Source organism: Cyprinodon tularosa, unplaced genomic scaffold, assembly GCF_016077235.1.
Source record: "Cyprinodon tularosa strain WSP-4 unplaced genomic scaffold, ASM1607723v1 ctg1139, whole genome shotgun sequence".
In the NCBI taxonomy this organism is placed as follows: domain Eukaryota; kingdom Metazoa; phylum Chordata; class Actinopteri; order Cyprinodontiformes; family Cyprinodontidae; genus Cyprinodon; species Cyprinodon tularosa.
In genome coordinates, this window is record NW_024037936.1 from 1 (window position 1) to 16,805 (window position 16,805).

The following is a 16,805-nucleotide window of genomic DNA, read 5'->3' on the forward strand; positions in this document are numbered from 1 at the left end:
CCCCGGGTTCTGGTTGCTCCGCCGGGTTCTGGTTGCTCCGCCGGGTTCTGGTTGTGGTTGCTCCGCCTGGTTCTGGTTGCTCCGCCTGGTTCTGGTTGCTCCGCCGGGTTCTGGTTCTGGTTGCTCCGCCTGGTTCTGGTTGCTCCGCCGGGTTCTGGTTGCTCCGCCTGGTTCTGGTTGCTCCGCCGGGTTCTGGTTGCTCCGCCGGGTTGTGGTTGCTCCGCCTGGTTCTGGTTGCTCCGCCGGGTTCTGGTTGCTCCGCCTGGTTCTGGTTGCTCCGCCTGGTTCTGGTTGCTCCGCCGGGTTCTGGTTGCTCCGCCTGGTTCTGGTTGCTCCGCCTGGTTCTGGTTGTTCCGCCGGGTTCTGATTGTGGTTCCTGTCAGCAGACTGAGACGAGTCCTTTACCAGCTCCCCGCTGTCTGATCAGTGCGGATGATCATGGACGCAGCGAGTCGGAGCCTGCAGAAAGTCTGCAGGAAGCTTTGGACCTGAAATCCTCCTGGTTGTTCAGCTGCTTTGAAACAGAAAACTTTCAGAGATTCCTTCAGGATTTAGATTCTTTAGATTCTGAAGAAGCTGGACAGACGGAGCAGGCAGACACTGGGGGGGGGGGGGGGGGGGGGGGGGGGGTCTGCTAGGAACGTCTGCTGGAGCCCTCGGTCAGCAATGTTTAACTTCTGCCTCCACTGTCGACGCTGCCGCCCAGAGGTGTGGCTGGAAGGTCTGCGGCGCCTGTAACCATGACGATTTAGTCATGGTTACAGGCGCCTGCAGTAAGGGATGCCTGCAGAGTCCCAGCTGGCTGGGGAACTCCTGCGGCATCATGAGGCCAAGCGTGACCGGCAGCAGGAAGTGAGGATGAGGGTCAGCTCCTCCAAGTCTGATGGTTCTGGTTCTGGTTCTGGTCCAGAGAAAGGAGGCCCATCCCTTTCAGGTTAGATCAGAGTTCCTGCCTCCAGTGGAGGAGTTCCAGTATCCTGGGCCCCTGTCCCTCAGAGAGGTGGAGATCTATAGACGGATCTTTGCTGCTGCTATAATCCAGACGCTGCTCCGCCTGCTGTGGATCAGAGAGCTGAGAGAAAAGGCAAAGCTCTGATTCAGCGCTCGCTCTACCTTCCTTCCCTCACCTACCGTCATTAATCTGGATCAGGACCCAGAGAACCAGATCCTGGATCCCAGCTTCCTCTGCAGGGAGGCTGGGCTCTCCCTCAGAGAGGGGGAGGAGCTGGGTCATCAGGGGGAGGATCAGGCATCTTTATCTAATGGACGCCTCCCTCTGAGGAGATCCTGGGATGTCCCACCAGGAGGAGGACCAGGACCATGGAGGGACTGTGTCTCTCTGCTGGACGGGGGGGTCTGGCAGTCTCTGCTTAAGCTTATATATGCAAATAGAAGTTGACTTTTAATCATAAACTGATTGATCTGTTCAGACATTGGATTATTAAAACAAAGATGGCGGATAGTTTTTCAATGACCAGAGAGAAGGGGGAGGATCTTCTAGTTCTTCCAGCCTTCTGTTTGTCCATCTCACACCTGAGATCCACAGAGTTTAGACGACCCCTTCAGGTTTGATGATGGTGATGATGATGATGATGATGGTGATGATGATGAAGGGGTCCCTATGGTTTGTATCTGATGCTGGGAAAGGTGTGAGGAACATAGATGCAGCTTAGAGCTGAACGGCTGCAGAAACTTGTTCACCTCGGTGTTTGTGGACCAGAGGAGGTTCTGCTGGTGAGCCCGACACCGATTGGTTGGAATGTGTGATGTCATACGGTAAGGGTCAGGGGTCTGATGATTAGCAAACAATAAGCCGCTTGCTTTCTAACAGCGGCAGGGCGCCATCTTTAACCTGAAAAGATGGCGCCCTGAGCTAGCCACCAGGAGCCATGCTGCCCCCTGGTGGCAGAACCGTGCCACTGCAGGGTAGAGGTCCAGTGTGGCCCCCAGAGGGGAGGTGTTTCTCCACAGCCTGACTTCCCCCCCCCTTCTGTGACCACAGGAACCTGGGGAAGAACGGCGTGTCCACCAGCAGCGTCCTCTTGGACAGGTGCCCCCCGCCCCGGCCGCCTGGCCCCCCCTCCCCCCCTCTGCCAAAGGACAAACTCAACCCCCCGACGCCCAGCATCTATGTGAGTGCAGACCGATGGTGTGTTCAGGTTCCTGCTGCAGGGCCTCTGACCCCCCCTGCTGTCTGCTTTGTGCCCTGCAGCTTGAAAACAAGAGGGACGCTTTCTTCCCCCCCCTCCATCAGTTCTGCACCAGCCCCGCCAACCCGGTGACGGTCATCAGGGGGCTGGCTGGAGCCCTGAAGCTGGGTGAGTGAACAGCAGCGCCACCTGCAGGTGGACCACAGCGTCTGAATTTATCCTTAAAATTAATTTAAAAGTATGGAGAAAAAAAGCTGATGGCTTTAAAATAAAAAAAAATAAATCCTCCCTGGAGACACGGTGGTGGCTTCATCATACTGTGGGCTGCAGACGGATCTGTTGACCTTTTGACCCCCCCCACAGACCTGGGCCTGTTCTCCACCAAGACGCTGGTGGAGGCCAACCCGGAGCACCTGGTGGAGGTGCGCACCCAGCTGGCTCAGCCCACCGATGAGAACTGGGACCCCAGCGGGACCCGGAAGCTGTGGCGCTGCGAGAGCAGCCGCTCCCATACCACCATCCTGAAGTACGCCCAGTACCAGGCCTCGTCCTTCCAGGAGTCCCTGAAGGTCACACGCCTCCTCCATCTTTACTCCATCCTGCTGCTCAGGGTTTATAAAACTGACCTTCATCTTCCAACAGGAGGAGAATGAGAAGAAGAAGGAGGTGGAAGCAGAGTCTGGTTCATCCGACAGGTGAACCCTTCTTCATCATCAGCTCCTCCTCTTCCTCCTTTGCTACTCTAACATCCTCTGCTGCTCCTTCCTGAACTTCCTGCTCATTGATCCACCAACTTCAGAGTTTAGATCCAAAATCTGCAGGTTTATCCCAACATCTCTGAGATTCAGCATTTCCAGTTTGTCCTAAATCACTGACCTCCGGGGTCCCTGAATCACACACATCCTTCCCTGTTTCCTTTCTTCCTTGTTTCCTTCCATCCTTCCTTGTTTCCTTTCTCCCTTGTTTCCTTCCATCCTTCCTTGTTTCCTTCCTTCCTCCCTTGTTTCCTTCCATCCTTCCTTGTTTCCTTCCATCCTTCCTTGTTTCCTTCCATCCTTCCTTGTTTCCTTCCATCCTCCCTTGTTTCCTTCTATCCTCCCTTGTTTCCTTCCATCCTCCCTTGTTTCCTTCCATCCTCCCTTGTTTCCTTCCATCCTTCCTTGTTCCCTTCCATCCTCCCTTGTTTCCTTCCATCCTCCCTTGTTTCCTTTCTTCCTTGTTTCCTTCCATCCTTCCTTGTTTCCTTCCTTCCTCCCTTGTTTCCTTCCATCCTTCCTTGTTTCCTTCCATCCTTCCTTGTTCCCTTCCATCCTCCCTTGTTTCCTTCCATCCTCCCTTGTTTCCTTCCATCCTCCCTTGTTTCCTTCCTGCCTTCTTTCTTTCCTTCCTTCCTCCCTTGTTTCCTTTCTTCCTTGTTTCCTTCCATCCTCCCTTGTTTCCTTCCATCCTCCCTTGTTTCCTTCCTTCCTCCCTTGTTTCCTTTCTTCCTTGTTTCCTTCCATCCTTCCTTGTTTCCTCTCTTCCTTGTTTCCTTCCATCCTTCCTTGTTTCCTTCCATACTTCATTGTTTCCTTCCTTCCTCCCTTGTTTCCTTTCTTCCTTGTTTCCTTCCATCCTCCCTTGTTTCCTTCCATCCTCCCTTGTTTCATTCCATCCTTCCTTTTTTCCTTCTATCCTCCCTTGTTTCCTTCCATCCTCCCTTGTTTCCTTCTATCCTCCCTTGTTTCCTTCCATCCTCCCTTATTTCATTCCATCCTTCCTTGTTTCCTTCCATCCTCCCTTGTTTCCTTTCTTCCTTGTTTCCTTCCATCCTTCCTTGTTTCCTTCCATCCTCCTTGTTTCCTTCTATCCTCCCTTGTTTCCTTCCATCCTTCCTTGTTTCCTTCCATCCTTCCTTGTTTCATTCCATCCTCCCTTGTTTCCTTCCATCCTCCCTTGTTTCATTCCATCCTTCCTTGTTTCCTTTCTTCCTTGTTTCCTTCCATCCTCCCTTGTTTCCTTCCATCCTTCCTTGTTTCCTTCCATCCTCCCTTGTTTCATTCCATCCTTCCTTGTTTCCTTCCATCCTCCCTTGTTTCATTCCATCCTTCCTTGTTTCATTCCATCCTCCCTTGTTTCATTCCATCCTCCCTTGTTTCCTTCCATCCTTCCTTGTTTCATTCCATCCTTCCTTGTTTCCTTCCATCCTCCCTTGTTTCATTCCATCCTTCCTTGTTTCCTTCCATCCTCCCTTGTTTCCTTCCATCCTCCCTTGTTTCCTTCCTGCCTTCTTTCTTTCCTTCCTTCCTCCCTTGTTTCCTTCCATCCTCCCTTGTTTCCTTCTATCCTCCCTTGTTTCCTTCCATCCTCCCTTGTTTCCTTCCATCCTCCCTTGTTTCATTCCATCCTTCCTTGTTTCCTTCCATCCTCCCTTGTTTCATTCCATCCTTCCTTGTTTCATTCCATCCTCCCTTGTTTCCTTCCATCCTCCCTTGTTTCATTCCATCCTCCCTTGTTTCCTTCCATCCTCCCTTGTTTCCTTCCATCCTCCCTTGTTTCATTCCATCCTTCCTTGTTTCCTTCCATCCTCCCTTGTTTCATTCCATCCTTCCTTGTTTCCTTCCATCCTCCCTTGTTTCCTTCCTGCCTTCTTTCTTTCCTTCCTTCCTCCCTTGTTTCCTTTCTTCCTTGTTTCCTTCCATCCTCCCTTGTTTCCTTCTATCCTCCCTTGTTTCCTTCCATCCTTCCTTGTTTCCTTCCATCCTTCCTTGTTTCATTCCATCCTTCCTTGTTTCCTTCCATCCTCCCTTGTTTCATTCCATCCTTCCTTGTTTCCTTCCATCCTCCCTTGTTTCATTCCATCCTTCCTTGTTTCATTCCATCCTCCCCTTGTTTCCTTCCATCCTCCCTTGTTTCATTCCATCCTTCCTTGTTTCATTCCATCCTCCCTTGTTTCCTTCCATCCTCCCTTGTTTCATTCCATCCTCCCTTGTTTCCTTCCATCCTCCCTTGTTTCATTCCATCCTTCCTTGTTTCCTTCCATCCTCCCTTGTTTCATTCCATCCTTCCTTGTTTCCTTCCATCCTCCCTTGTTTCCTTCCATCCTCCCTTGTTTCCTTCCTGCCTTCTTTCTTTCCTTCCTTCCTCCCTTGTTTCCTTTCTTCCTTGTTTCCTTCCATCCTCCCTTGTTTCCTTCTATCCTCCCTTGTTTCCTTCCATCCTTCCTTGTTTCCTTCCATCCTTCCTTGTTTCATTCCATCCTTCCTTGTTTCCTTCCATCCTCCCTTGTTTCATTCCATCCTTCCTTGTTTCCTTCCATCCTCCCTTGTTTCATTCCATCCTTCCTTGTTTCATTCCATCCTCCCTTGTTTCCTTCCATCCTCCCTTGTTTCATTCCATCCTCCCTTGTTTCCTTCCATCCTCCCTTGTTTCATTCCATCCTCCCTTGTTTCATTCCATCCTCCCTTGTTTCCTTCCATCCTCCCTTGTTTCATTCCATCCTTCCTTGTTTCCTTCCATCCTCCCTTGTTTCATTCCATCCTTCCTTGTTTCCTTCCATCCTCCCTTGTTTCCTTCCATCCTCCCTTGTTTCCTTCCTGCCTTCTTTCTTTCCTTCCTTCCTCCCTTGTTTCCTTTCTTCCTTGTTTCCTTCCATCCTCCCTTGTTTCCTTCTATCCTCCCTTGTTTCCTTCCATCCTTCCTTGTTTCCTTCCATCCTTCCTTGTTTCATTCCATCCTTCCTTGTTTCCTTCCATCCTCCCTTGTTTCATTCCATCCTCCCTTGTTTCCTTCCATCCTCCCTTGTTTCATTCCATCCTTCCTTGTTTCATTCCATCCTCCCTTGTTTCCTTCCATCCTCCCTTGTTTCATTCCATCCTCCCTTGTTTCCTTCCATCCTCCCTTGTTTCATTCCATCCTTCCTTGTTTCCTTCCATCCTCCCTTGTTTCATTCCATCCTTCCTTGTTTCCTTCCATCCTCCCTTGTTTCCTTCCATCCTCCCTTGTTTCCTTCCTGCCTTCTTTCTTTCCTTCCTTCCTCCCTTGTTTCCTTTCTTCCTTGTTTCCTTCCATCCTCCCTTGTTTCCTTCCATCCTTCCTTGTTTCCTTCCATCCTTCCTTGTTTCATTCCATCCTTCCTTGTTTCCTTCCATCCTCCCTTGTTTCCTTCTATCCTCCCTTGTTTCCTTCCATCCTTCCTTGTTTCCTTCCATCCTTCCTTGTTTCATTCCATCCTTCCTTGTTTCCTTCCATCCTCCATTGTTTCATTCCATCCTCCCTTGTTTCCTTCCATCCTCCCTTGTTTCATTCCATCCTTCCTTGTTTCATTCCATCCTCCCTTGTTTCCTTCCATCCTCCCTTGTTTCATTCCATCCTCCCTTGTTTCCTTCCATCCTTCCTTGTTTCATTCCATCCTTCCTTGTTTCCTTCCATCCTCCCTTGTTTCATTCCATCCTTCCTTGTTTCCTTCCATCCTCCCTTGTTTCCTTCCATCCTCCCTTGTTTCCTTCCTGCCTTCTTTCTTTCCTTCCTTCCTCCCTTGTTTCCTTCCATCCTCCCTTGTTTCCTTCTATCCTCCCTTGTTTCCTTCCATCCTCCCTTGTTTCCTTCCATCCTCCCTTGTTTCATTCCATCCTTCCTTGTTTCCTTCCATCCTCCCTTGTTTCATTCCATCCTTCCTTGTTTCATTCCATCCTCCCTTGTTTCCTTCCATCCTCCCTTGTTTCATTCCATCCTCCCTTGTTTCCTTCCATCCTCCCTTGTTTCCTTCCATCCTCCCTTGTTTCATTCCATCCTTCCTTGTTTCCTTCCATCCTCCCTTGTTTCATTCCATCCTTCCTTGTTTCCTTCCATCCTCCCTTGTTTCCTTCCTGCCTTCTTTCTTTCCTTCCTTCCTCCCTTGTTTCCTTTCTTCCTTGTTTCCTTCCATCCTCCCTTGTTTCCTTCTATCCTCCCTTGTTTCCTTCCATCCTTCCTTGTTTCCTTCCATCCTTCCTTGTTTCATTCCATCCTTCCTTGTTTCCTTCCATCCTCCCTTGTTTCATTCCATCCTTCCTTGTTTCCTTCCATCCTCCCTTGTTTCATTCCATCCTTCCTTGTTTCATTCCATCCTCCCTTGTTTCCTTCCATCCTCCCTTGTTTCATTCCATCCTTCCTTGTTTCATTCCATCCTCCCTTGTTTCCTTCCATCCTCCCTTGTTTCATTCCATCCTCCCTTGTTTCCTTCCATCCTCCCTTGTTTCATTCCATCCTTCCTTGTTTCCTTCCATCCTCCCTTGTTTCATTCCATCCTTCCTTGTTTCCTTCCATCCTCCCTTGTTTCCTTCCATCCTCCCTTGTTTCCTTCCTGCCTTCTTTCTTTCCTTCCTTCCTCCCTTGTTTCCTTTCTTCCTTGTTTCCTTCCATCCTCCATTGTTTCCTTCTATCCTCCCTTGTTTCCTTCCATCCTTCCTTGTTTCCTTCCATCCTTCCTTGTTTCATTCCATCCTTCCTTGTTTCCTTCCATCCTCCCTTGTTTCATTCCATCCTTCCTTGTTTCCTTCCATCCTCCCTTGTTTCATTCCATCCTTCCTTGTTTCATTCCATCCTCCCTTGTTTCCTTCCATCCTCCCTTGTTTCATTCCATCCTTCCTTGTTTCATTCCATCCTCCCTTGTTTCCTTCCATCCTCCCTTGTTTCATTCCATCCTCCCTTGTTTCCTTCCATCCTCCCTTGTTTCATTCCATCCTTCCTTGTTTCCTTCCATCCTCCCTTGTTTCATTCCATCCTTCCTTGTTTCCTTCCATCCTCCCTTGTTTCCTTCCATCCTCCCTTGTTTCCTTCCTGCCTTCTTTCTTTCCTTCCTTCCTCCCTTGTTTCCTTTCTTCCTTGTTTCCTTCCATCCTCCCTTGTTTCCTTCTATCCTCCCTTGTTTCCTTCCATCCTTCCTTGTTTCCTTCCATCCTTCCTTGTTTCATTCCATCCTTCCTTGTTTCCTTCCATCCTCCCTTGTTTCATTCCATCCTCCCTTGTTTCCTTCCATCCTCCCTTGTTTCATTCCATCCTTCCTTGTTTCATTCCATCCTCCCTTGTTTCCTTCCATCCTCCCTTGTTTCATTCCATCCTCCCTTGTTTCCTTCCATCCTCCCTTGTTTCATTCCATCCTTCCTTGTTTCCTTCCATCCTCCCTTGTTTCATTCCATCCTTCCTTGTTTCCTTCCATCCTCCCTTGTTTCCTTCCATCCTCCCTTGTTTCCTTCCTGCCTTCTTTCTTTCCTTCCTTCCTCCCTTGTTTCCTTTCTTCCTTGTTTCCTTCCATCCTCCCTTGTTTCTTCTTTTCTTTCTTCTCTGTTTTCTGAGGTTTCCTGTCCTCCTCTAAAGGTTAAATGAGGTCATAGGAGTGGAGAACTCTGGACAGGCGTTTCTCAGAAGGACGAATCAGAGCCCTGTTCTCCTTGCTATCATGTTTAGCATCAGAGACCTGAAGGAGCTCAGCCATTCAGCCTCGTAGCGCCTCTTTGCAAACGTCACTGGTGTAGCTTTCTGAAGGACTGGTGTGGGGACATGTGAGGGGAAAGTCCCCACCAGTAATTTCCGCTTTTCCCCTTTCTGCTGATTTCCTTCAGCCAACAGTAACTGGGCTTTTAGTGCAGCTAGCTGTGTTCAGAGCGTTTTCACTCCGTGTTTTCTCCTCTCTCTCTCGCTGCTCTCCAGTCCCTCCTCTCAGTGAAACATCATGGGATCCGTCTCTTTGGGACAATATTATTTGGGGTCATTATTCACTGCGTACAGAGGAGAGACACAGCAGCACTCAGTGAATATTAACCAGCAGCTGCTTAGATGTTTCAGTAAAAGTTAGGAGACTGGTTGGTTAAAGAATTAGAGATGCCACCGTTTGTTACATACGGAGCTTTTTCAGCTAAAAATGTCAGCAGATTGAACATTTATAGAAGTTAAAAAGCTGGTCTTCTCACAGGATACAGATTTAAATGAACACAGATCTGTTGTTTTCAGATTGAACAGAGAATCAGACCGCAGAGCTGCTAGAGATCCTGAAAATGCTTTTCTCTGGCATCATTATATCGGTAGACTGGTTCATCAATCTGATTTAAAGCAGAGCAAAGACACAGTTAGGGAGAACTGCTGATTTAAAGGGGAAACACATTTACTGGGATATGAAACATGCAATAAAATATATCTACAAGTTTAAAGAAAACCCACCCCTAGAGCGCCTCCAACAACTTTTATCACAAAGTTCCACCCTTTGCTCACGTCTCCTTGGTCTGTTTCTGTCGATGATGATGATGATGATGATGTTAGCAGCCTTCGCTCTGAAGCGGCTCTGGCTGCTAACAGCCTCGGCTGTTGTCATGACGATGCTCTCTGGTTGTTTGCAGCGGCGTCCGGCGGAGGAAAGGTCCCTTCAAGCACATCAAGTTCGGCACCAACATCGACCTCTCTGATGAGAAGAAGTGAGGAAGCATTGGTGGCAGCTAGCTAGCTAGCTGTTTGGGCCGCGCTAACGTATGCTAACGTTCTTCCAGGTGGAAACAGCAGCTGCAGGAGCTGACCAAGCTGCCGGCCTTCGCCAGGGTGGTGTCTGCTGGGAACCTGCTGAGCCACGTGGGCCACACCATCCTGGGCATGAACACCGTCCAGCTGTACATGAAGGTCCCGGGGAGCCGCACGCCAGGTGAAGCCCCCGCCGCCGAGCCCGGGTTCTCTGGCTCTGCTGCGCCGCTGCTGATCGGCTGCTCTCTGTGCTTCTGACAGGACACCAGGAAAACAACAACTTCTGCTCGGTGAACATCAACATCGGCCCCGGGGACTGCGAGTGGTTCGCCGTGCCGGAGGCCTACTGGGGCGTCATCAACCACTTCTGTGAAAAGTAAGAGGGTGGTCTGAAAGGTTCCGGCCCGCAGCTGGCTTCTAGTGAAGGCTTCTGCTGTTCCTGACAGGAACAACATCAACTTCCTGATGGGCTCATGGTGGCCCGACCTAGAGGACCTGTACCGCAGCAACATCCCGGTTTACCGCTTCATCCAGCGGCCCGGGGACCTGGTGTGGCTCAACACGGGGACCGTCCACTGGGTGCAGGCCGTCGGCTGGTGCAACAACATCGCCTGGAACGTGGGACCCCTTACAGGTGGGCGGGGGGGGGCTGAAACAGGCTGATTAATCCATTACTGAAACATTCCTCAGCTAATCGTAGATTAATGGTTCCCTATAGAGACTCTGATCCGTTCCTTTAGCCCACAGAGCGACACGCTTAGAGCAGGAAGAATATCCAGATTATAAACAAAGTAAACAAGTTGCTAATTGCTAATGACTTTAATCTGCATGTTTTCAGTTTAATATTATTGCCAGGAAGCATCATGGCTGCATCATTAACGGTTTGTCTGTTTTAGGTAGAGAAGCATAAATCAGCTGATTCTTCCTGAAAAGACGATTTTTTTCCAAGAAAAAAACAAAATCTTTATCTGTTAATCTGATCTATAATCCAGACCTCCTCAAGTGGAAAAGTTTTATTTCCAGCTGCTTTAATTTACTAAAAAGTCTTTAACCTTTTGCTATTAGATTATTATATTATTTATCAAATAATCAACAGATGGATCGATTTGCTAAATAATCGTAGTTTCAGCTCTAGTCTCACCAACCCCCCCCCCCCCCACACACACACACTTCTGGCACTGAGTCAATGTTCCCTGGACTAAAGCCTGGATCCAGCCCCTGAAGCATGATGCAGCCTCCACCGTGCTTCGCTGTGGGTTCCAGCAGCTGACCTTCCTGCCAATGCTGGGATGGTTTCCTGTCCTCCTGCTGGTTCTGGAGGACCTGCAGGTCTGTGATGGAGGACAGCTGAGGCGCCATCTCTGGGATTCTGACATAATTTCAATCATATTTCAGGCGTCGTATGCAGGAGTTTGCTCTGCTATCAGAGCAAACTCCTGCATCCGACGCCTGAAATATAGCAGAGGGTTGTCGGTTCAAAGCCCCGGCTCCGCTCCAGCTTTCAGTGTCGTTTTGTCCTTGGGCAAGGCACATTCCTAATGATGGTGGCGCCAGCGTACGGCGGCGGGCCCAGGGCGGCGGCGGCCCCCAAGGCAGCTCCCCACCATCAGTGAACAGGGAGCAGAAATATCTTTTTATTTCCAAACTGGATTCTTTTAGTTTCTCTTCACTTCTTTGCTGAAGGAACGTTTCTGTTCAAAGTGTTTGTTTCAGGCTGGAAGAGACGATGAAATATGAACAAAAATAAAAATATTAAAACACTAAAATCCTTTTTATGTGGCAGTTTTTCAAAGTTAAACGTCTGACGACATTTTTCCAAATTCCCAGAACTTCTTTCACTTTCTCCAGTAATCGTTCTCTGCGTAGCTTCCTGCGTGCAGCGACGGATGGAAAACCATCTGATGATTTTATGGGCTGGTTTAAAAGGCGTCCCCCCCCCCTCGTAACGCTGCTCTCCGTCTGTCTGTCTGCAGCCCATCAGTACCGGCTGGCCGTGGAGCGCTACGAGTGGAATAAGCTGCAGAGCATCAAGTCCATCGTCCCCATGGTCCACCTCTCCTGGAACATGGCCAGGAACATCAAAGTGTCGGACCACAGGCTGTTTGAGATGATCAAGTGAGGCGCCGCCGCCGGGTGAACGCAGCTGTGGCGCTCTGCGGGGCGGGATCAGGACTCACGGCTGTGTCTCTGTTAGGTACTGCCTGCTGCGGACCCTGAAGCAGGTCCAGAGTCAGAGGGAGATGCTGCTGGCTGCGGGGAAGGAGCCGCTGTGGCACGGTCGCACCCAGAACGAGCCGGCCCATTACTGCAGCGTCTGCGAGGTGAGCCCGGCCCAGTTCTGTCTGTGGATCCAGGAGGGGGGCGGAGCTTGACCGAGTGTGTTCTGCACAGGTGGAGGTGTTTGACCTGCTGTTCGTGACCAGTGAGAGCAACAGCAGGAAGTCTTACGTGGTCCACTGTCAGGACTGCGCCAGGAGGGCCAGCGCCGACCTGCAGAACTTTGTGGTTCTGGAGCAGTACAGGATGGAGGACCTGATGCAGGTCTATGACCAGTTCACCCTGGTAAGACCTGGAGAAGGAGGCTGATGAGGTTTACCCCCAGATCCTCCGCTACCATACGCCGTGCAGAGCGCTCGTCTGACCTGTCAATCAAGGAGGGCTGTTCCACATCCGGGGTTAAAGCCGTAGGGAAGCCGTTCCAATCAGTGCATTCCTGAATTCTCCTGACTGCCCGACTTCACAGGAGTAAATAAAGTGAATGTGATTGGTCGGTTATCAAGGGGGCGGGATTGTTGTGGCCCAAGGCTAACCAGTTAGCAACTTAGTGCTAGCAGGTTCCCAATGGGAAATTCCATTGGGACCAAGTAGCACTAAATTGGTGACTTAGAAACGACGCTGTCAAGGAATGCTATGGACAGAGTAAACACGCAAGAGGAGGAGAGTTTAGTGTCGGAGGTCGTGGATGAGTCTCCTCCATCATACATTTTTTATTTAGAGGAGGAAAGCGGGGACGAAGATGTTGTGGAAGAGGACGCCAGGGCGGCAGAAGCTTGGTTTGGTGTAGAAGGCTTCTAGCCGTACATGTTTGAGCCCTTGCCTCGCAACGCTGCCAGTTCTGGTAGCTCTACGCCTGCCGAAGACACAGACGTCCATCCCCGTGAACACTGGGACGCAACTCAATGGGAAAGGAAAGGATTCTGGTTTCAACCGTTGCGTATATTAGCTGCGACAGATGAATCAAGATGCTATGACTGAACAAATTTGATTGACAGATGACCGTTGATATATGATTGGCCGAATTTAGGTGTTCAGGCAGATGTAGAACTAACTGGCCTGTAGAAGATAACGAAAGAAAATTAAGATTTTAAGACAGGATTTTTATTTTAAATACAAATTTTCTAACTTTTGGGACACTGGTCTGATAAAGAAAACATTTATATACACATTTAAGGCAGAATGATTTGACATGTACATATGATTTCCCTTCCACTTTAAAAGTTTCATCAAATCCAGTCAAGTTGCAGATCTGGAGGCAGAGATGCTGAGTTTGCAAGTAGAGTAGGGCTGCAACAACGAATCGATAAAAATCGACTTTTAAAAGCGTTGGCAACGAATTTCATCATCGATTAGTTGTGTCGCGCGATTAATGCGTCATCCGCCACCGCCGTCATCACTGCCACTTGACTGAAACGGGGGAAGAAGAAAAAAATACGGCAGAGGGAGCCAGCGCCACAGGAGCAGTGTTGCCAACTCAGCGACTTTGTCGCTATATTTAGCGACTTTTCAGACCCCTCCAGCGACTATTTTTCAAAAAAGCGACTAGCGACAAATCTGGCGACTTTTTACGGTGTCACTGGCGGCTTTTGGAGACTCTTACGTGAAAGCATATATCGTTCCTACTCTGCCGTGGGGCGCCTCCCCCATCCCAACCCCGCTCTCCCGCAGGAGTCCCTCTCAGCGCTGCAGTCAGAGCCGCAGGATGTTTACCCTCGGCGTCCAGACTGCAAATGAAGCGCGCATGCGCCGGGATTGACGGCGCAAATTGATCATAATAATTAAAGTAGCCTGCGCTTTGTAAAGTGAAAAAAGTGATAACATGCAACTTTTGTAAAAACAAATGAACATGGCACGGAACCACCATGTTTGTTTGGTTTTAAAGTGGGGAAACGTAACGTTAGTTTCTCAGGTAGCTCATCTGATGCTTTCCTTACCGTGTTAGTAGGTTACACACAGTGATAAGGTTGGCTACTTATTTTACTTTTAATTTAATTTGAATTAGCTTAAGCAGCGTTTATATTTTCTTTATAAATAAATTAACTTGCAAATTATGAGGGCAAGGCTTTTAAAGTTTAAATCTTCTGGCGAAGATAAAGTAAAGAAGATCCTGCAATTTATGGAAGTAAAGCAGAATAAAATCCAGCAAGATCAGTAATATGTCAATTAACTCTTCTAGTCTAAAAATAAGCTCATTTGTTGAAATGGGGGGGCCTATTGTTTGAACCCCTTAGGGGCTTTAAAAACAAAAATGTCTTTTTTTGCGCTTTATGAAACAAAGTACCCTATATTTTGTGGATGTACAGCTACATTTCTCATGTAAGTTTGCGTAGTTTTAACACAAACATTTATTTTTCATATTGCACCAGTACAGTTAATGAGCAACCTGTACTTGTGTGCTTGTTTGTTCTGTCTAAAATGTTTATTTTGGAATAAAGAGGTTAATATAAAAAATATTTTTTGTCCAATTCATCGATTAATCGAAAAAATAATCGGCCGATTCATCGATTTTTAAAATAATCGTTAGTTGCAGCCCTAAAGTAGAGAATAAACAATAATAAAAAAAACAATTTTCTATCATCCTGTTTATCCACAACAAAAAGAAAATATTTGGGCAGAAACCGTAAACATGTCTGCTGGTTGCTGATTTGGATTTCTTTAATATGTCGTTCATTTCCGCACGTCTCTCCTATGAATTTAATAATAATAATAAGGCGCTGCTCTCCTCGATCTGTGGGGAAGTCGGAGCGGAGCAAGAATCCAGTTCTGGATCTAGACCAGGCCTTTCTGTCACATGGGCGCCTCTGCAGGGTGAAGGTGGAGCTCCATGCTGCTCTGTCTGTTTTCACAATGAACAGTCAGATAAACATCAATCAAATGAACATTTTGTCAGATAAAACCACCAAACCTCCTCTGACCAGACGTTTAACCAGACGCTCCAATATTCCCGCCCATTATTAGGCCGTTATGACCCAGCTGTGTCACCGTAGAAACGGCGGCCGCTCTGACTGCAGCGCCTCAGGTCACCGTCTCTTTGTTTCCTCCACAGGTCGGCGCGCTGCCTTCCTCCTGATGGACCGACCTCCTGCAGACACGGTAGAACCACACTGGACCCCCCGGCGTCCTTCACTGTGTCCCGTAGCGATCCCACAGGCAGCTGACTGAGCTATGTTTCTATGCAACCTGCCCTGAGCGCCGCCGCCCCCCGGTGGAGCGGCCGGGGATGGCGGCTGCTCCTGCCATGACCAGACTGTTCTGCTGCTCCACCAGAACCCCCACCAGATGAAGCCCGCTGAAGGTTTTGTACGTATGACGTTTGAACAGAGCGAGTCTCCTGCAGCGGTTCTGGTTCTGGGCGGACCCGGACTCGGGTCCCTCCAGGAACGAGTGCTTAGCATGTCAGGAACGCACAGACACGTAATATGAAACCTGAGCGACGCGGTTCTTTCCTCACCGAGGAAACGGCAGGAAAAGGTCGACTGAATCGTTTCTTTTGTATTTGGATGTAAATTTACACTATTTATAAATTCCTATTTATTGCTTGGAAATATTTGTGGATGGAATGCTGTAACTTTTCTCTAGACTTCCTGCCATTCAATCTGAGGGAGGCTGATTTTTCCTTCCGGCTCCTTTATGTTTTCTATAGAAACTGCTGAGTCAGCGTTGTACAGAGACCTGGAACTGGTTTATTGTTGGGAGGATGGTTTTGGCGTCAATAAACAACAAACATCTTTATTTCCGTCTGTTTTCTGCCTTATTGATCATCATTGACGGTGTGGGGGGGGTCGTGACTGAAACTAGCTGGTGGGTTCAACTGGATGATATAGAGCAGATTGGAGAAGGTCAGGATTCAGTCAGAATGACGCCACTGGACACTTTAAACAGAGGCTGCTGTGAACCATGGTTATCTCTAAAGAAACACCTGCAGTCATCATTACACTGCACAAAGATGGCCGAACAGGAAAGAGAATGGCAGCTAGAGAGATTGCTCCTCAGTCAGCAATCTATGGCATCATCAGGACCTTCAAGGAGAGAGGTTCCATTGCTGCCAAAAAGGCTCCAGGGCGCCAAGAAAGACCAGCGAGCGCCAGGACCGTCTCTGAAAAGTGTTTCAGCTGCGGGATGGGGCTGCCAGCGGTGCAGAGCTTGCTCAGGAATGGCAGCAGGCAGGTGTGAGTGCATCTGCACTGTGAGGCGGAGACTCTTGGAGCAAGGCCTGGTCTGAAGGAGGGCAGCAAAGAAGCCACTTCTCTCCAGGAAAACCATCAGGGACAGACTGATATTCTGCTAAAGGTCCAGGGAGGGGACTGCTGAGGACTGGGGGAAAGTCATTTCCTCTCAGCAATCCCCTTTCCCATTGTTTGGGACATCTGGAAAACAGCTGGTTGGGAGAAGACAAGGTGAGCGCTACCAGCAGTCTGGTCTCATGCCGACTGTAAAGCATCCTGGAACCATTCATGGTGGGGTTGCTTCTCAGCCAAGGGAGGCGGCTCTCTCCCAGTCTGACCTAAAAACAGCCATGAATAAAGAACGGAACCAGAATGTCCTCCCAGAGCAACTTCTCCCAACCGTCCCAGAGCAGTTTGGTGATGAACGATGCCTTTTCCAGCATGATGGAGCACCTCGCCATAAAGCAAAGCTGATATCTAACTGGCTCAGGGAACAAAACAGAGAGATGTTGGGTCCATGGCCTGGAAACTCCCCTCATCTTAATCCCATTGGAAACTTGAGGTCAATCATCAGGAGACGGCGGACAAACGAAAACCTTCTGACTAAATGCAAGCATTGATGGAGCAGAATGGACGCTATCAGTCAGGATTTGGTCCAGAAGCTGATTCAGAGCAGCCAGGGAGAAATGTCCTGAAGAAGAGGAGTCAACACTGCAGATACTGACCTGCTGCATGAACTCATTCT

General features: G+C 48.9%; 1 protein-coding gene across 1 annotated transcript; it reads left to right on the top strand.

Moving 5' to 3' along the window:
* The first annotated feature begins 780 nt into the window (after window positions 1–780).
* Window positions 781–15,626, top strand: LOC119795658 (lysine-specific demethylase 6A-like). The gene is made up of 15 exons (XM_038303743.1): window positions 781–864; window positions 911–1,084; window positions 1,151–1,354; window positions 1,986–2,132; window positions 2,213–2,318; window positions 2,514–2,719; window positions 2,793–2,845; window positions 9,503–9,577; window positions 9,650–9,798; window positions 9,879–9,993; window positions 10,064–10,251; window positions 11,591–11,732; window positions 11,812–11,938; window positions 12,009–12,179; window positions 14,941–15,626. Exons 1-15 carry the CDS (start codon window positions 781–783, stop codon window positions 14,962–14,964), a joined length of 1,965 nt encoding a protein of 654 aa, XP_038159671.1. The 3' UTR covers window positions 14,965–15,626.
* The last annotated feature ends 1,179 nt before the right edge of the window (window positions 15,627–16,805 follow it).